This window comes from Dipteris shenzhenensis, chromosome 3 (genome assembly GCF_047967505.1).
Source record: "Dipteris shenzhenensis isolate YYH24624 ecotype China chromosome 3, Dip_SZ_1.0, whole genome shotgun sequence".
Taxonomy (NCBI): domain Eukaryota; kingdom Viridiplantae; phylum Streptophyta; class Polypodiopsida; order Gleicheniales; family Dipteridaceae; genus Dipteris; species Dipteris shenzhenensis.
In genome coordinates, this window is record NC_141598.1 from 31710269 (window position 1) to 31731027 (window position 20759).

Genomic DNA, 20759 nt, shown 5'->3' on the forward strand with positions numbered 1-20759 from the left:
TCTGTGAAGCTGCCTCAAGGAAACTCGTGGCAGATAGAGAGAATTTGTTGATACCATAGGGTTTGGGTTTTCTTCCTCGGTAAGTCAGATGTGCATCAAAAGAATTACTACTAAACCTAGAACATTAAGCCCTTCATCAATGCATTACCTCTACCACCTTTCCCATACCTGTTGATTACAATCAAAACCTTGATGCATGAATTAGACACGATGGTCACTATGCCACACTACTCAAATGACGATCTGCTAGTTACAAACCACCATCTCCAGTCTGACACAAGTTGAAGCTCAAAATTATTATTGAAAGATGTGGAATGGCTGTAATAAGGACTCCTGCGATGGGATCCAGTTATGGATGGTAATGGTTTCTCTGTTTGTTGAGTGGGGCTATTAAACCTTTTAGAGAGCGTTCCTACTATTGTTCCTTAAATCTTCATGCAAGTTGCTTGTGAAGTTTCTTGCATCGACAATGAAAAGTTTACTCCAGCATTAAATTTCGTTGTTGGAATTCTAAAATAACATGAGGCACATTTAAGATATTTCTTTTCCGACTGGTATTAATTTCTGAGAGTTTCCTGGGAGGGATTACTAAAAAAAAAAACTGGTCCTTTGTGAAAATTATTGGATCAAGATAGCCATGAATAGCTGTTGAGATACCCGAATTAGATTTTGCTTAGGATTGGCAAGCCATTTATTCTTCAATTCAAAGGGTTTTAATCCAGAAATTTAGCACGAGCCTAGAACTATGAGCATAGGAAGGCAAAAACCAGCATTTATTATGCTCCAAGAGGGGCTATCTCCTTTTGGTTGTCCGCAGTGCAAAATAAAACATTCATTGGCATTTGAATCCATTTTTGTGGGAACTGATGCTTAGGGTAGACAATCGGGTATCAGTGTATTGCGACAGGCCTCTTCGGTAGTCATTGCTTGTCACAGCGGCACCTCCACAACTTGTCATGCGAACCTTAGGCACAACTAAGGTTCGCAACCCCATCGCACCTCGTTCCCTACTTGATCCTTAAGGGCTTGCCTCCTAGCTTGGGCTCGCACTCACGCTTGTAGCTCCTTTATGGGTCAGCTCACCGTTACAACATTCCTGTGTCTTGTTGCCTTGATTGGTACATCCCTTGGACTGCCCACTGGTTTCTACATTGCGGCATGCCTCAACCTAGACAGTCGTTTCGGGACCCTTAGCTTCACGCTCCCTTTTTGGGCTGCTCTTGGTTCCACGGGTCCTGGAGCGCATCTCCCAGCTAGAAGGCTCTTGGCTGTTATGGAACCCCCTCGGGCTGCTCTCAAGATCCTTCCTTCATTTGGGCACTTGCATGCAGGCTCGCGCCCTAGGTCTCATGGTCATGGCCCTATATGTGACATCTCAGCTTAGACCAACTAGTTCACATGTTAGTAGCCTTTGGCACATGGTCGGCTTGCTTGATCCCTTGGGCTCTCCCTCACAGAGATGTGTCCTAGCTTGGTCTGGTTCACAAGTTTATTACCCAACGCTCAACACGCACCTTGCATTGGTCCTATGTGCACTCAATCCTTGCCCACTGTTTAGCGTTCTTGTGACACGTGCTCAATGACAAGGGGCAAGGAGTTTATAATGTTGATAGCTAAACGTTCCCTTTTCATTTGGTGGCTCTTCATTTGCTCACTAGCTCACAAGGCACCTCGTAGGAGAGAACTCAGATCTCCCATATACTAACCTCTCTTGAGAGACTTTGAGCTCTCTCTTAAGCGTGTGAATATTGGTATCAAACCCTAACTTCAAACAAGGTTGACTAGTATGAGTTGCCACGCACCCACCCATGGTACAAAGCCTAATTTTGATTCAGGAATGCCTTGAAAGAGTGGTCATGCACCCTCTAACTTTAACGTTAACTTCAAGAATGATTGCCTTGTCATAACGCGGGGCTTATAATGAAAGAATTATCGAGTTGAGGGGACTACCTTGTATACATAAAGATAAAAATATTCACATGGACAAACGCCTTCTGCGCGGATCTATCTTGATGTGTAGGGGAGCATGCTTCATAACACCAACATTGGTACTGGCAACCCAGTGGATCCCGCCACTAGGGCCATAGGCTTGAGATTGCCTCTATGACTGGTATTAGGCCCACAACAGTGTTTCCTCCACCAGCTTTCCAAACGGTGCTATCAGATGAGCCAATGCGCATCCTAGTGAATGTATTAGGAAGGGGGCCACCCCATCCTCGGCCACACACATATTTCTAGCAGGGATCACCAATCCCTCTAGGAGTCGACCCATAGCTATCTCCAAATTGATAACTAAATTTCTTGGGGAAGGAGATCCGGTCTCCCACGTGGAGCGATTCGAGCAAATATGTAAAGCATTTGGTGCTCCCAGAGATCTAGAAATGGTTAATGCTTTTGGCCTCAGTCTGGATGGCAAGGCAGGCCAATGGTATAGTGCCCTTAGCTCGGAAAATAAACTCAACTGGGAGGCATTATGGAAGGGTCATTGTTTGCTTGGGTGTAGCCATTTTTGGTGAGGTTCAGGGACTTTTTTGTATACAGGTATCTTGCATGACCACCCATAACTTATGTATTGCTCAACAGAATTCGGCAAACTTTATCTTCAAGTTGTGGTACACATTCCAAACTTGAATATGAGAGCAATATATTATGGAATAAGGATTTAGAACAAGAATGTTAAAGCATTACAAGTGCTATGTTGCATGTGAAGCATGCATCTTGAAGACTATATGATATAGCAATTTATTCAAAAACATCAAAATTTTGTTCTATATATACATGCAACCAAGTAATCATTCAAAAGTACACTACGTGAGCTTCTCCTCAACCCAAGGACACACTTAAATGAGATCATTATGCATGGGTTAACAGGCCTCTAATGTTGTGCTAAAGTGATGCATATCCATTTGAGGGCACGCTCTATAATATTTTTTTCATTTGTTGAAAACAAAAATGGATTCAAAATTTGAAATCCAAACTATTGGAACTAGTGCATAGTGGTCTTAAAACATTGATAGTTGGTGGTATCTAGGTTCACCCTAAAATGGAAGAAGTTGAAAAAGTGCAATTTGTGCATGTGAAGATATTTTAATAAATCTAATACTATTTAGAATTTTGAATTGTTTCTTTTTCCATGCACTTATTATATGGCTCATAAGCATGCTAAAGGTTATTGCATTTAATAATACACAACATCAAACCCGATAGCATGTCCTTTGGTCTATTTATGTTTTGAATCATTTCAGGTCACATTGTACTTGTTTGGGATATCTAATTTTGCTAGCGTGTATCGTCGGAGGGGGGGAAAACTGACGGCGGCTTAAATTTTGCTACTCGTAATTTTAAATTTTTAGATTTCGTGTCCATCAAATCTTGAAAGATTAAGTACTTGCAACCTGACCTCACTCTATAAAATACCTTGTTGCAATCCGCATGCACCTCGACGTGACCTTGCACAGACTTTGGTTTGTCATTGTCTAGATAAGTTGTCTTTTATTCTTTGCTTGCATCACCAGCTAGCTTCTCTGGGTCTATTTTAGACTGATAGTGGCCATGGCATCAATGGCAACATGCAGCTCGTCATGGCTTGCAAGAGAAGACAGAGGCTGCAAGATAAGAGAGCTGAAAAGCGAGGCCAAGGCACAAGAAACAGAGTGCGGGTCAAGAAAAGTGTTGGCACGATATCAAATCGACAATGGAAGACACTTTTGCAACATCTGCGAAGGGAGAAATAGTGAGAAGAAAAGAATCCTTGTAGAGCAGCAGCAAGAAGCGGTTATAGATGCACGCTTTCGATCATTGTCATCGGAGCGAAGAACACGAGCTGTGGTGTCACGATTGGTGGGAGCATTCAAGGGAGCAACATCGGGTCATTTAGGTGATTACCAATCTTGAGTATTCACAAGATTTAGACTGCACCCTAAAGTTCGTAGAGTAACAACCCAATGGTTGTTTGTGATTGAGCTTTGGGATAGTTTACTTGTTTCATTTCTTAAACCAAGCTTGGACTAGATGTGATTGTCCTAAACCAGCCCGGTGGTTGGAACATCATGCAATCATAGGTTGGTTCAACTCAATTGTTAGTTATGTGATTGTCTTGAATCAGCGTGAATGAACAGACATTAGTTGTTGTCCAGCTCGGTGGCATGGTTGAGCATAAATTAACAGCAATATATTGTTATTTTACTAAACCAGTCGAGTGGTTGGAACATCATGCAATCGTGGCTGCTTCAACTCAATCACTAGTTATGTGATTGTCCTGAACTAGCGTGGTTGAATAGACATTAGTTATTGATCAATCCGGTGGTTGAAATTATTGTATTTCTTAGTGCTTGAATTCGTTATATTTAATTTCCTGCTATTTAGGTCATATACCACTGTTAAATTGTGAAATTTCAAAATGAAAAGCAATATATTGTTATTTTCTAATGGTGAAATTCAGGAATGAAAAGTAATATACTTGTTATTGTCTAATATGTGAAGTTGAGACTGTTAGGTTGAACTTGAAATTGTGAGAGTATCCTAAATCGTCCCAATGGTTGAAATTGTGACTGTCCTAAATGTGTCCTGAATCAACCCGGTGGTTAGTTGTACTAAACGTGCCAAAAACTAGTTCGATGATTGAAATTGTGACTGTCCTAAACGAGCGTGGTGGTTGAAAATTATTTTGCTTAATTATATACTTTAATTGGACTGTGTTAAATTGTATTCATTTAGTAATAGCAAAAAGGGGGCTTATTGTTATGTTATTTTTTCATGTTGGGTCAACATACGGAGTTGTATCTCAAGTTTATGAATCTGAATCTGGACATTTCAAGTGGACAGAGGAGCTTTGAGCATTGTAAGCCCTGGTATGTCAGGAAACTCAAAGACATGAATGTTTGTTGTTGAAGAACATACATAGACTTTGACTTGGCGCGACAAGCTATGAATGACTTGAGATCTGGTTGTGTTGGACCATTGCTCCATGGGGATCGATGCCCATGCCTCCCTGATAATGCGTAGTCTGTAGGTCACTTGGACCCTCATTGTGTGTTGCAAGGGAGGGCAGGTTTTGTAGCCTAGAGTCTCTATGGGAGCTAGTGGTTTGACCATGAGTGGCACAGGATTGAATGCATTCATGGCACATGCAAGCATTGCAGTTTGAAGCTGAAGAAGAAGACATTCAATGTCTGTCCAAATGAAATGAGGGAAGACAACCATGTTGCTCTAAAATGGAGGAGATTTGAAAATGTCAATGTTGAAGGATCCGATAAAAAGAGACGGCTACTGTCATATAAGAGCACCCAGACAAGGGAGCTTTTAGGTCATGGGTTCAATACATTCCAAAATATGTGCTTCACTTTAATGGCCAACTGGCAGGATAAGCAGTTCAACACGTGCCTTGTCAATTTTTTTTGTGACACTATTATATTTGTCATAGATTATGCAGATAATTATTATTTTCAAGAACAAGATGAGATACAAAGTGCTCATTGATACAAGCAGATAACAATTCTTGTGCATATCATGTACATTCATTTTCTTGATTCTTCTACGCTTGATGCCAACTTGCTTGTTAACTCATAGGACTCCAGGTCAGTGCAACACACATATCATTTCTACATTTTAGATGATAGGGAACATGAAATCTTATTTGTGCAGCTCTACTACATTGGGACTGGCTGAAAAAGGAAAATCTCCATGCAGAAAATATAAAATAACATTGGGTGTGGTCATATGGTTAAATGAGCCCATGAATTCTACTTTGTCTCAAGGTTCAAATCCTTGATCGATCTAGATATGATGTGGAATTTCTTTGGGTTTAGCCATGGCAAGGGTGAACATGATGGATGCGGTGTTGTTATTAAGCTTGCTTTGTTGTTTAAACACTAATTAGCATGCCCTCAAGAAAAACTCAATGATGTCCATGATGCTGTAACATGGCTGATAGCCAACCTTTCCACAAGTGATGCGTCGGCGATATGAGGTGGGATCTTTAGGAGGGAACGTTATAAATGCATGGCGTGATAGTGATAGTAGCCCTCTACCATTACCTCGTGAGGTCGTGGAGGAGGAGGTGTTTGATGATATGGTGCGGGATTTATTTATCCATCAGTTCTCAGGTAGGGATGATAGCATGGAGTAGGACGATCTTTTTACTACAGCATCAACACCACTGTTTGAGGGGTGCACATTCTACGTTTTACGTGCCTCCCTTGAGTTACTAAACTTGCAGACCATCTATGGATGGAGCAATGCAAGTTTGAATGCATTCCTCAAGTAAGCTTTAAAGTCTATTTTGTAAACATGGTGAATTATGCTAGTGGGTCAATTATTGGAGTACTTTTTCTCGTTTATGGTCTTCACATGCAGGCTATTGTGTAAAATTTTTTCAAGGGAGAATAAATTACCGACCTCAAGAGATATGGCAAGGCAACATGTGACCTCTCTTGGAGGATTGAATTACAAGCGCATCCATGTGTGCATCAACGATTGCATTCTATTTTATGAACCACATAAGAAGGCAAGAGAGTGTCCTACTTGTGGAGAGGCAAGATATAGAGCAGATCTCAAACTTTGGATGTGCCTCGTAAGGTTCTGTGACATTTTTCCATAATCCCTCACATTCAACATATGTTCAAGTGCAAATCCATTGCAGAGCTCATGGCATGGAATTCCTCCCATCAATCAACCAATGGCAAGTGGAGAAATCCTACAGGCAGTCTTGTGTGGAAGCATATTAAAGACACATGGCCAAGCCTCAAGGAATAACTTAGGAACTTAAGACTTGGATTGAGTATGGATGGTGTGGACCCATTTGTGGTCTCAAAAGCACCTCTTACAGTGTATGGTCAGTGATATTAGTGAATTATAATCTTCCACTCTCTATGGCGATTAAGAAAGGACATGTTATGTTATCCCTTCTAATTCCATAGAAACATAAAGTAAAAAATCCTGATGTTTATCTGGAGCCTTTGATTGATGATCTAGAGGTACATTGGAGAGGTATCGAGATGCATGATGTGAGCAGGCCGCCTCCCTCGTCACGAAACTTTTACTGCAAAGAAGTGTTGATGTGGATGATGCATGACTTCCCAGGCTATGTCTAGTGTTCAAGTAATCATTGAACTTTTAATTATGAATAGGCAATCGATGTGGCATCCTAAACCCACCGCGTCTATTGTTTAGGTCTCACTACATCGGGTTACCATGCATGTCTTGTTTGTGGTCCTTCGCTAGTTGCTTCACGGGCAGACACATTGAATAAGGTCATCTATGAGAATCACTATCAATTTCTCCCACCTGATCATCCTAGATATGTCGTCCCCTGGAATGAAGTCCCCCCCACAGTCACTCACTGTAGGAGATTGGATGAGAATTTGGGATGGTTGCACGACTCCTCCACTACTTGGCATAAGCCGTTAAGGGTTTGTAACTATTGTGTGCTATATTGAATGGAAATAAAGATTTCATACTAACACCATCTTTTGTTTAGATACTCCATCTTTTATAAGTGAATGTGGCATCTACCATTTGGAAACATTTGAATGCAGGGACATGGGATTTCGCAGGCATAAGTGAGGATCTACGTACCACACGGAGGATGTGTGAAGCTTGGCTACAAGAGAGGTCAAATGGGCATGTTTTTTTTACCCCGTGCACCATGGAAGTTATCAAAGCTAGAGATGGTAGCGGTGAAGCGAGCTATCACCACAATTCGTACTTCCACTAGATGCATGAGGTGTTTAAAGGGGGCCTTCACAAAGAGAAAGAAAAGAGATGTAGAGCAATTATATGGTTTGAAATCTAATGATTGGCATAAGATGCTCCAAGTAAGTATGACTTAGCATAATCTCTTTTTCCTTCCGAATTTGTGAGTGTAGAAGTAACTAATCAACCATCGCTCATGTGTTTAGTTCATACTACCTACTAGCATTTCTCGTATTGCATCAAAGGTCGAAGGACTGTATCTACAAGATGGGCGAGCTTGTGAGGTACTTTATACTATACAAAATGTGAAGCGTATCAATGCTCCATGCAAGGTTTTCATATTGCTAATATGATGCACTTTTTTTCTTTCTAGGTATGTGAGCTCAAATGAAATAGATTCCACCACGCTTGAGGATGCTCAAGTTATGTCAGTGGAGGTGGTTTGTTTAGTGGAGGAGACCTTTCCACGTTCTATTCTCACAAGCCAACTACATCTCATAGTGCATTTGGTGGATGAGATTGCTATATGCAGCATTATACATGCACGATGGTTGTTCTTCCTTAAGTGCTTCATGAAGACCTTGAAGGGTTTCATGCACAATACCATAAAGCAACTAGAGACGCGCTTGGTAGACGCGTAAAATAGCGAGCGCGTCTATAGGCATTGCTTAAGTAGAGGAATTACGGGTGCATCTAATAGTGCGTCTAACAGCTCGTCTATTTACGCGTGTATTATCACGTCTATTTGCGCGTCTAAATTGAGAAAATATGGGTCCGTCTAACATTGCGTTTATCAGCGCGTCTATTTACGCATGTATTAACACGTTTATTTGCACGTCTTAACTGAGAAATACGGATCTGTCTAACATTGCATTTATCAGTGCGTCTATTTGCGCGTGTATTAGAGCGTTTACACTGAGAATTAGACACGTATTTAGACGCAAACCAGAGAATACAGAAAGTGAGATTTTGGTGTACATCATTGCTTTCCAAACATTGCCCATAATTACCAAAGCATATAATTTTAACAAAAACATCAATGCTTTTTTATTATTTTCCTTGCATCAAATATTTAAAAGCGAGTATTTTTATATGTGTGCATAGTACCTATTCATATTGTTGCTGTAGTACTAGTGTGTCCTTCCTACTTTGCCAAAACTTTATGGAGTCAATAGTTACAAAGCCACTTGCATGGCGTTTGATTGTTGCATTAGGGCCTCTTTCTACCACGTCCTTAAACCACTTTACATCCAAAACATACACAAAGAAGCGTCGAAAGTCAAGCTTAATAATATCTTGGATTATGCCACAATAATCATCCATGGCTCCCTCAAAGCTAGCAATGACGCGAAAATCTTGTGTGTTTCTCTTATCATTAATCCGTTGTGTTTGAAAATGCTTGCCCTCGCACCATATAGCATTGAACATAGTGCACTACACCAAGAAAAAATCAATTAAATAAGCAATCTAAATTATTGAAAGCTCCTAACTTATGCATAACATTCTATATACCGACCTTGCTCATGCATCCCCTAGCATACTCCCATTCTTCCATTGTGATATGCATCCCCTCGTCTTTCTCTGCTTTCTCTATTTCATCAAGTAGCCAATCCACATGAATATCCTTTGGAAGTGCTCTTAGATACTGAGGGTATGGCACACGAGATCCGTGGTGTGTACGAAAGAGGACCCTTTCTTCTTGTCTTGTTGCCTTTGCATCCTCGTATCTTGTCACCCATCTTTTCATCACATCACTATTAAGCACGCAATAGAGGTTGATACTATTATGCAACTCCGTGTCTATTACTTTATTGCATCCTTTCCCTTGAGGCACAATAGAGGTCATCCTTAGGTCTTCATCATCTCTCCATAGTCGTGGGAGAGAGCTATCCACATCAACAAGAAACTCAGAAATATATACAAGTGACTCTTGTACCAACCAACCCTCGGCCATGCTACCTTCAGGTCTTGCATTTTGTCTCACGAAGCCCTTCAAGGTCTTCATGAAGCGCTCGAGGAAGAACAACCATCGTGCATGTATAGTACCGCATATAGCAATCTCATCCACCAAATGCACTATAAGATGTAGTTGGCTTGTGAGAATAGAACGTGGAAATGTCTCCTCCACTAAACAAACCACCTCCATTGACATAACTCGAGCATTCTCAAGCATGGTGGGATCTATTTCCTTTGAGCTCACATACCTAGAAATGAAAAAGTACAGCATATTAGCAATATGAACACCTTGCATGGAGCATTGATATGCATCATATTTTGTATCATGTAAAGTACCTCACAAGCTCGCTCATCTTGTAAATACAATCTTTCACGTCCTTCAATGCACTACGTGAAATGCTAGTAGGTAGTATGAATTGAACCCACGAGGAGGTGGTTGATTAGTTGCTTATAATTATTCACTCACAAATTTGAAAGGAAAAAGATATTATGCACATAAAATACTTACTTGGAGCATCTTGTGCCAATCATGAGATTTCAAACCATATAATTGCTCTACACCTCTTTTCTTACTCTTTGTAAAGGCTCCCTTCAAACACCTCATGCATCCAGTGGGAGTACAAATTGTAGTAATAGCGCGCTTCATCGCTGCCATCTCTAGCTTTGATAACCTCCATGGTGCACGAGGTAAAAAAACACATCCATTTGGTCTCTCTTGTGGCCAAGCTTCATGCATCCTCCCTGTGGTATGTAGATCCTACCTTATGCCTACGGAATCTCGTGTCCCATTCAAATGCTCCCAAATGGTAGATGCTACATTCTTGAAGATATGCATGAGATTAAGCAGGTGATTGATCTTGAGGTTGGACCAATATGGTAAACAATAAAAGATGCAGTATTTAAACAAAATAAAGTGTTAGCGGGCAATCTTTATTTCCAGCCAATATAGCACACAATAGCTACAAACCCTTACCGGCTCATGCCAAGTGGTGGAGTCGTCGTGGAACCGTCCCAAATTCTCATCCAATCTCCCGTGGTGAGTGATTGTGGGAGGACTTCATTCCAAGGGGCAACATAAAGAGGATGATCAGGTAGGAGAAATCGATGGTGATTCTCATAGATGACCTTATTCAATGCGTCTGCCCGTGAGGCAACTAGCGAAGGACCACAAATAGGACATGCATGGTAACCTGACGTAGTGAGACCTGAACAATAGATGTAATTAAGAGTTGAAGGTGGGTTTAGGGTGCCACACCATTTGCCTATTCATAATTAGAAGTGCAATGCTTACTTGAACACTCGCCATAGCTTGGGAAGTCATGCATCGTCCACATCAAGACTGCTTTGCAGTTGAAGTCTCGTGACGAGGGAGGCCTACTCACATCATGCAACTCGATACCTCTCCAAAGTATCTCTAGCTTGTCAATCAAAGGCTCCAAATAAACATCAGGGTTTTTGACTTTATGTTTCCTTGGAATTAGAAGGGACAGCATAACATGTCCTTTCTTAATAGCCATAGAGGATGGAAAATTATAATTCACCAATATCACTGACCATACACTGTAAGGGGTGCTTTTGAGACCAAATGGGTTCACAATGTCCATACCCAATCCAAGTCTCAAGCTCCTAGGTTCTTCCTTGAAGCTTGGCCATGTGTCTTCAATATGCTTTCATGCAGGAGAGTCCGCGGGAGTTCTCCACTTGCCATCGGTTGATCGATGGAAGGAATGCCATGACATGAGCTCTGCAATAGATTTGCACTTGAACATATGTTGGATGCGAGGGATTATGGGAAAATGTTGCAGAACCTTACGAGGCACGTCCAAAGTTTTGAGATCTGCTCTATATCTTGCCTCTCTACAAGTAGGACACTCTCTTGCATCCTTATGTAGTCCACGAAGCAAAATGCAATCGTTGACACATGCATGGATGCGCTTGTAATCTAATCCTCCAAGAGAGGTCACATGTTGCCTTGCCATCTTGAGGTCGGTAATTTATTCTCCCTTGGAAGCATTTTACACAATAGCCTGCACGTGAAGACCATAAATGAGGAAAAGCATTCGAGTAATTGACCCACTAGCATAATTCACCATGTTTGCAAAATAGACTTTAAAGCTTACTTGAGTAATGCATTCAAACTTGCATTGCTCCATCCATAGATGGTTTGCAAGTTTAGTAACTCAAGGGAGGCACATAGAACAGAGAATGTGAACCCCTCAAACAGTGGAGTCGATGCTGCAGTAAAAAGATCATCCTGCTTCATGCTATCATCCCTCCCTTGATGGACATATAAATCCCGCACCATATCATCAAACACCTCCTCCTCCACGGCTTCATGAGGTAATGGCGGAGGGCTACTATCACCATCACTCCATGCATCCGTAACGGTCCCTCTTGAAGATCCCACCTCATATCGCCGATGCTTCGCCTCCTCGCGGCGAGCATAGGGCAACATATGCGGGTGTGGCACTGCATCCTGTATCAAATTAAAACGGGATCATAACTCAAACATATGAACACCCATAGGTATCTCAATCAACCTTAACTTACAAACCCTTACCATGTTTATGGTCGCATCCCATTCTCCATAGTTTGAGATGAGATTGAGTGTAATCCTGCGTGCACGATACATGTTTCCTCAACATCGATCACACATACATTTGATTTTTTGGTCCAACCACATTTCGCGATGGTGGATACGGAGGGATTCATCCTCACTGGAGCTACTTATTGAAGATGAAGACATACTATAAACAAACAACCCAAAAAAATTTGCTTTTCTTCAAATATTTAATTTTAAACTCTGTGGCGCGTCTAAAGGCACGTCCAAAACCGTGTCTGTCTGTTCTGTGGTGTATGTCTATATGCGCGTCTAAAATCGCGTCTATTTGTTTTGTGGTGAGCATCTGAAACCGCATCTGCTTTATGTATTTAGACACGTGTATAGACGTGCTATTAGATGCGCCTATAGAAGCAGCTTTTAAATCTGCTTTTAGTGTGCTCGCTTTGCTTTTCTTCACATTACTTATACTTCACACGGCTTGCTTGCTTCGCTATTAGCAGATCCATAGTTTCAACGCTTAAGAGGAAGGCACCTACACTTACTTTCAAGGTTACACTTAAGAGGAAGGCACCCACACTTACTTCCAAGCTTAAAGGAGAAGAGGGTGAACAAGGAAGAGAAGTAACTTTGAAAAAGAAGAAGAACCTTCCATACCTCTATCCAAGGTAAGTCTTTTTGTAGTTGATCTTTTTTGGAAGTTTGCTCTCTTTGGATTTGTACTTTCTCGTATCCAAGAACCGCATGATTTGGGTATCAGTGTTACGTTTTTGTATCGGGCGCATGTCCTTTTCTACTTTTTACAAAAGTCCATCTATCAGAGCGCGTCTATAGGCGCGTCTCAGAGCGCATCTAAAACCGCATCTACAGGTGAGTCTAGATGCGCGTCTAGCCTGTTTTCAAATACAGACAGTCGCGTCTATAGACACATTGTTATACGTGAAAATAGACGCATTAGTCACACGCGTCTATAGATGCGCTCTGACAGTAATCCTCTCTTCCCTTCCCCTTTCTTCTCAGCTCATCAGTAATCGTCTTTTTTTCTTTTTTCCAGTTCATCATGTGGCCAGGAAGCGCTTCGGGCTCACCTGATCTCCGAGAGTCTATTTTTAGGGACTTATATAACCTTTTAGGGCACCCTCCTAGTCCTGCGAGGTTATACGAGTATATGACGGGTACTCTAAACACCCCCTAGGAGTCGGCACTACAGACTCCAAACCACCCCACACCAGCTGAGATCACCCCAACAGAGTCAGCATAGCCCAGCCGGCTACACAGCGCGAGCCCGTCTCCCATGTCGTCTTATGCCCCTTCTCCCATGTCGTCTTATGCCCCTTCCACCATGCCGTCTTATGCCCCTTCCCCCATGCCATCAGGAGGTCCTTCTATCTTGCAGAGTCGTCGGCGTACTCTTGTGCAGTCGAGACTCGGTTCTCTAGCTACGAGTGGTCCACGTAGTCCCATGCAGTCTCCAGTTACGACTGGCCAGCGTACTAGCTCGACATGACACGGTAGTAGGCGTAGTAGCAGGGAGAGCGGTGGGGGATGCATGGCACAGTGCTTTGGGAGGGGTGGCAGTGGGGACGATGATGACTCAGATGATTTAGACGTGTTACGATATTCTATGACATCACTCAGATAGGAGGCATCTTGATGGATCCATGGGGGAAGGACATCATGGCCATGTGCTCTGTAATTGCTAACAATTACAGAGATTGCTTTATTCACTACAAAGACCAGCCAAAGAGGTTGACTGATGAGACCCTCGCTGCTGTTCGCTCTAGGTATCCTAACCCCCCCAATTGCCAGTTCACACATAAAGGGCCAAGTCAAAGATAAACACAACGGATTGATGATAAGAGAAACACACAAGATTGTAGTGTCATTGCTAGTTTTGAGGGAGCCAATGGAGCCATGGATGATTATTGTAGCATAATTTCGATGCTTCTTTGTGTATGTTTTGGATGTCAAGTGGTTTAAGGACGAGGTGGAAAGAGGTCCTAATGCAACAATCAAATGCCATGCAAGTGGCTTTGTAACTATTGACTCCACAAAGTTTTGGCGAAGCAAGAAGGACATACCAGTACTACCACTGCAACAATGTGAACAGGTGCTATACACATATATAAACATACTCACTTTTTAATATTTGATACCTTCAATGCAAGTAAAATAACATGATTGTATTTGTGTTTGACTTAGGTTGTCTATCAACCAATGGTGGATAATAATAGGTGGTGGCATGTCATACCTATTATGCCATATTCCAAAGTGATGTATAGTACATTTCTAATATGGAGCGTATGGAGGATGATCATGGCCATGGAGGTGATGATGATCATGATATGAGAGAGGAGGATGATTATGAGATAGGAGATATAGATATTCAGGCCATTACCCATGAGTACGAGCCTGCCATTGGTGATGCTGATTTCGATGAGCATAGTGGCACAAGTAGTAGTGGGCTGAATGTATTTATAGATCTCAACATTGGTTTGGATTTTGAATAGATAGTTTGGCAAGGGTTGATCTCTTTAAGGATGAGATCGCGAACCATAGCCCATCATTGATATTGGCAAAACTACTTTATATATTGTCTCATTCTCCTCACCTCACTTAATTTTTGTATATGTGGGTTTGCCAAAAAGCATTGATATTTTGATTAAAACTATGTGCTTCGGTAATTATGGGGAATGTTTAAAAAGTAGTGATACACATGTATCAGCCTGTAGCAAAATTTTACTCTTTGTATTCTCTATTGCACATTTATAAACACGTTTAAATACGCATCTAAAAGACAGTGTAGATGCGCTATTAGATGCATTAATAACCACACTATTAGATGCGCTAATAGATGCATCTGTATTTTCTCTAATTCTATCTGCACCTATAGACACACCCGCTATTTTGCGCATCTATCAAGCATGTCTATAGTTGCTTTTTCTTGTTGTGAAAGCTGTCCCTCAGCATAAAATAGTGTCCATTTGCAAAGCGTCCATCAAAATAGCATCCCACAACACAATATGGGTCTATCAACGCACCCAACAAGGATTGCAATGCATCCAAATGGCCTGTAAAACATCTATTGTGGCCCAATGCTAGCCATGAATGAGTGCACACGGCTCAAACTCCAACCAAAGTGATCTGCATAAGGTATGTTGAAAATCACGGCTTCAAGACAATGGTCGATACTTTGAAAGAAAAAACAGAGATGCCTCAGAACATGGGCATTAATGCATATCCAAAATTAGTGGTGCAAACTGTATCTTCTGTCGCAACACTAAAATCCCATTTAGTGATGGAGAAATAGCTAGTCAACCATGCATTTGACTTTAAAAAATGAACCTTAGGAAAATTAACTTAAGGGGATCACCCTTATTTTGCCACGTGGCATCCATATGGACCCACATATAATGTCATTATATTCGTCAACACTTCTATCGATAAAAATCTTGATCTGCATATATAAAACAACAATAATCAACAACGATAGTTTCTCATGCCGTAACATTTTCAAGATTCTATCATTTGAGAGAGAAAAATTCTAGGTGCAATGAAAGCATTAAAAAAAAGCAAAAGAATACCACAAAAATGGACCCATATGTAGTAGCGTAAGTTGATAACATAATTTTTCTTACAGAAGATAAGAATGAAGAATTCTTTAAAATGAGGATTGCATGTGCTCAATAAGAAAAGAAAGGAAAGAATGCACACAACTTCATCGATGCAAGGACTTATATTCTAGCTTATCAACTTCTAATCCAAATGCATTACAACATTGTTGATCATTTGTTGTGTTGCTATGTTATCACAAATCGCTTGTATTGTATTCAAGAGTTATAACACATATTAATACATATTTAAACATCTTATTATTTTTAGAAAGAAGAGTTGCATTGCACTCAACCTACTGTTTGATAACAAGGGCTAACTGATTCTAGCCTCAATTCCATATATTACATTGCATTTTGTGAATCTCTCCTCAATCTCATACTCTTATCCTTCCAATGACTTACAACCTCAAGTTAAAAATCTAGACGTGGACAAACACGAGAGAATAATAATTACATCAATTCTAAAAAGATCATAGCAATTGTGGATCTCCATCTTGATCATGTTTGATTTCATGTGATTCACTTTGTTAGTTTAAAGTAAAATTATGTCTACCAGTGAGTGTTGAACATTCTTTATTTGACATGGAAGTTTCACGCACGTTTAGTGATCTTATATACGATATTCAACACAATTTCCAATTTCTTCAAAAAATCATGGATTCTTGTGCTTCTTAGTTTCAATGACTATGATGTAACACTTATGTGAGGAGGAGAATTGCATGGGGATCATATTTTCAAACATTAATTAGAATGGGTTTTTCACTTATACAAATTCTAAGCTTTTTAAAAGAAGTAATTACTTAAGGCATTCTAGAATTGGCTTTAGAAAATTAAATATTAGGGCGTAGTGCTATTTAGGGCTTTTACATTGTGAACCCTCCACACAAATTATAACGTGAACAAACTTTTTCTTTTTTCCATGAAAACGTGAACAAACTTTCAAAGCAACTTCTTCAAATTCCTATGCCATTATATAGGTGACTACAAGCTGTTAACAAAGGGATCTAAAGGTTGTCCCTGGTAAACTCTACTAAAGTCATCATCTTTAGCTTTACCTTTTGTCATAGGGCCTCTTGCAATGAAAGTGGAGTAGGTAGGATATTTCCACGTTCAACATATAGCATTGAAAACATGGATAATATCTTCTAATGAGAGTTCAATTTCACGGAGATGGATAATATCTTCTAATGAGAGTTCAATTTCACGGAGATGGAATCGACGATGTGAAAGAAAGGTTACAAAAAGACAAGAGGAAATGCCACTCACGAGAATCTGTCACATTCAATCAGCATGCTTGAAGATCGGTGAATGCCAAGCTATGTCACTAGATTCAAAGGTTTGGATTTGCAGAGTGGAATGTTGCAGCCTATAAAAACCGTTAATGCATTATCACATGAAGAGCGCAACTTTGAAGCTTACATTCTCTTCTTGTTCTTTCCCATGGATTACAAGCCTTACAAGCCTTTGCTTGATGCCATCGACCTCGACGATGAAGATCAAGTTGTTCATTTGCTCGAGTCCGATAACTCAATCCCTGTCAACGGGAGGTTCTCGCTTCCTGGCTGGCCTGGCTTCTCTTTGCTTCATTGGGCTTCCCAACAAGGTCACCTACGCGTCGTCATTCTACTGCTCGCCCGAGGAGCAATCGTTAATGCCGCCGACGAGTATGGGGACACTGCCCTGCATCACGCTGCCAGATTCAGACGGACTAGTGTGGTCGAGGCGCTCTTAGAATTGAGTTCTGTAGAGGTTAATGCTCGCAACAAAGATGGGGATACCGCCCTGCATCTGGCTGCCAGCAGTGGGGCGACCGAGGCTGTTCGAAAGCTTTGCCGTGTGGCCGCCGCTCTGAACGAGCAAAACAAAGATGGTGATACGCCCTTGCATCAAGCTGCAAGATCTGGAAATACTATCGCTCTCAAATTACTATTGAGCCGTGATGAAGGAGAACTAGTTAATGTGAAGAACAACGATGGTGATACTGCGCTGCATTTAGCTGTATCCTTTGGCAAAATCAAGTGTATCGAGGCCCTGCTTATCCAAAAAGCCAAAGTGGATGCCAAGAATAAAGCCAAGCTCACTCCCCTCCATCGCGCATGCAGTGCTAGGAATGGGCGGCCCTCGAAGGAAGTAGTGGAGATGCTCTTGCACGAGGGTGCCGATGTGAATGCAAGGGATGCGAAAGGGAACACACCTCTCCATGTGGCCGCTAGATATGGAAACGCGGATGCCATTGGCGCCCTATTCAGCAAGGAAGGGCGCCTCAACAGGGAAGGCAGCATCGAACAACAAATGAAGAAAGAAGTACCCAATATGCCGGACGGGAACTTTGTTCGTGAAGCTGATTTAGCTACAACAAGCGCAGCCCAGGACGCGGCAAGTTCGACAAGAGTCCATCGCAAAATGGAGGAAAGCACCGATGGCATGACTTGGGTGAAACAAGAATGCTGGGCTGATCAGGACGAGGTATCACCGAGTCCGAACTTCAAAGAGTTCTATTCCACGGAGTGGCTTCTCGACAGAATTCCCTCGACTGTCCAAGGTCAAGTGAACGCGCCGAACAAAGAGGGAGACACGGCGTTGCACTTGGCGGCGCAACACGGGCACACGCACGCAGCAGAGGTTTTGCTGGAGCTAGGAGCGCAACCAAACCGTATAAACAAGTATCAGGACACGCCGCTGGACCTTGCGTTCCGAGCGAAGCACGACACAGCAGCGGGGCTGCTGATCCGGCACAACGCGGAGATAAGCAACAAGGTGAAGCATGCGCTGGTGGAGCTGGCGACGGCGGAGCTGGCGGCGGGAGCGAAGGCGAGGCGGGGGCTGGTGCCGAGGCCGAGGTACAACTGGGATGATCACATGCAGGAGGCGAGTTTGGTGCACGTAGCAGCGATGGCGGGGAGGAAGAAGGTGGTGGAGGCGATGCTGGAGAGGGAGGGGGGGAGAGCGAATGCGAGGAACGAATGGGGGCAGACGGCGTTGCATTGTGCGGCGATAGTGGGGAAGGCGGGGGTGGTGGAGGTGCTGGCGAGGGTGGCGGAGGTGAGGGCGAACGTAGAGGATAAGAGGGGGAAGACGGCGCTGCAGTACGCAGTGGAGCTCAAGAATTCGGAGACGGAGAAAATTCTGTTAGAGCGCGGCGACGTAAAAGAGAGCATGGACAGATTATACAGAGACAGACAAGTTTTCGTCGACGCCGCCAACGCCATTTTAGTAGGGGCGGCGCTTATCGGCAGCGTTACGTACTCCGGCTGGCTAACTCCGCCGCTCGGATACTCTTCCGACGGCTACGCTAACCTCAGCTCCGCCGGCGTCGCCGCCTTCTGGGCCTTCAATAGCTTATCGTTCTTCTTTGCTATGTCTACTGTCGTTGCCGGAGCCGGCGCCGTCCTCCCCCGCCCCGGCCTCTACATCGCCGCCGTCGTGCTCCAAGTTCGTCGCGCCCTCGCCCTCGCCGCCTCCCTCATGGCCGTCTCCATCCTCTTCGTCCTCGCCGCCTTCGCCTCCGCCGGCTTCGCCGTCCTCCCCCCCTTCCGCTCCTCCGCCCTCCTCCTCATGGGCTCCACCGTCGCCCTCGGCTCCGCCGTTGCCTCCTCCATTGTTATCTGGTTTCTCATCAAGCTCGCGGCCCTCCTCCCGCTTTGGTGCACCAATTGGTGGCGCCGCCTCCTCCTCTGCCGCTTAACTCCCGCTGCCGACAGCGCCACCACCCCCGACGTGATCCGGCATCGCCCCCTTGAGTTTGCCGAGTCGCCCTCTTCCTCCTCCCTTTCCATGTAGGAGTTCTGGCCATACCACTTCATTCACTCGCGTATGCCTCGTATATTCTGGTGTGTACAGACGACCCCGCTTGGTGGCGCCGCCTCCTCCTCTGCCGTCGAACTCCTGCCGCCGCCGACAACATCAGCCCGGCGTCCGTCCCAGCCCAGTGGCCGCCTTTTTCCTCCTCCCCTTCCATGTGGTTTAAATTCTGACATCCCTCCGCTACGGTTTCTAGTGGTTGCATTTGAAATCCCATGCCTGTAGAAAGGACTTGAGTTCAAAGCGATCGTCAGATTTTATATAGACACAGAAATGTCGAGTTAGTTTTGACCTGTGAAGCCAAAATGTCGAAACCACGCAAGAGACTCTTAAGAGACACGTGCAGGTAGGTATAGGTAACTCTATTGAGCAAGAATATTACTAAGATGTACATCCCCAAACATTTTAGTTTCTAATTCACAAAACCATGACACGTGGCTCAAGGAGAGCTTAACTTTTCATTTCACTAGCAATCAAGAACCGTCTCGGGTTTGTTCCCAATTTCATAATTCTACAAGCAGACCTTTCATATGACAATGCTTATATTTTATATTTTATTGCAGCGAAGTAAGTTGGTTTTTGAACTTTGCCATGTGGCATAGGTGTGTATGAAGAATTGATGATAAGAGAAGAGATGAACATAAAAATATAATTTTTAAAAATTTAATGTAATTATATTCAAATCTTAATATAATTTCTATAATTAAGAAAATATAGAAAATTAAAAGGTTACATATTGTATAACTTTGTTCAAGCCATAGAAAATATAAGATATCATTTTATTTTCTATAGATTTTGAATAGATTTTTGCAATATCTTGATTTTCTTTATGTATTTCTTTGAAATTACATTTCAACTGAAATTATTCAAGAAGGCCTATGAGACATTGCATGCAAAGTCATAGAGTCCTTCACTTTTAACATTTATTGAACACATCAAACTTGTTCTCAATTGATTTAACTTTAGCATAAGCTTGCTTAACACTATTACAGATGAAGTGGGAACTATTTCATAGAAACAAGAACTAAATGGAATATATTTTTTTTACCATTAAAATTTGCCATTTTTATCTCATTTTTAAAAAACTGGCTTCCTATCATACATCCCAACAAAAAAAACACTGGGAAAATGGAATT

At 42.4% G+C, this 20759-nt stretch overlaps 1 protein-coding gene across 1 annotated transcript; it reads left to right on the plus strand.

The window, feature by feature from the left end:
* Positions 1-17258: 17258 nt before the first annotated feature.
* Positions 17259-19804, plus strand: LOC147903662 (uncharacterized). Its single transcript, XM_087372796.1, has one exon. The coding sequence runs from the start codon at positions 17263-17265 to the stop codon at positions 19600-19602; it is 2340 nt and encodes a 779-aa protein (XP_087228922.1). The 5' UTR covers positions 17259-17262; the 3' UTR covers positions 19603-19804.
* The last annotated feature ends 955 nt before the right edge of the window (positions 19805-20759 follow it).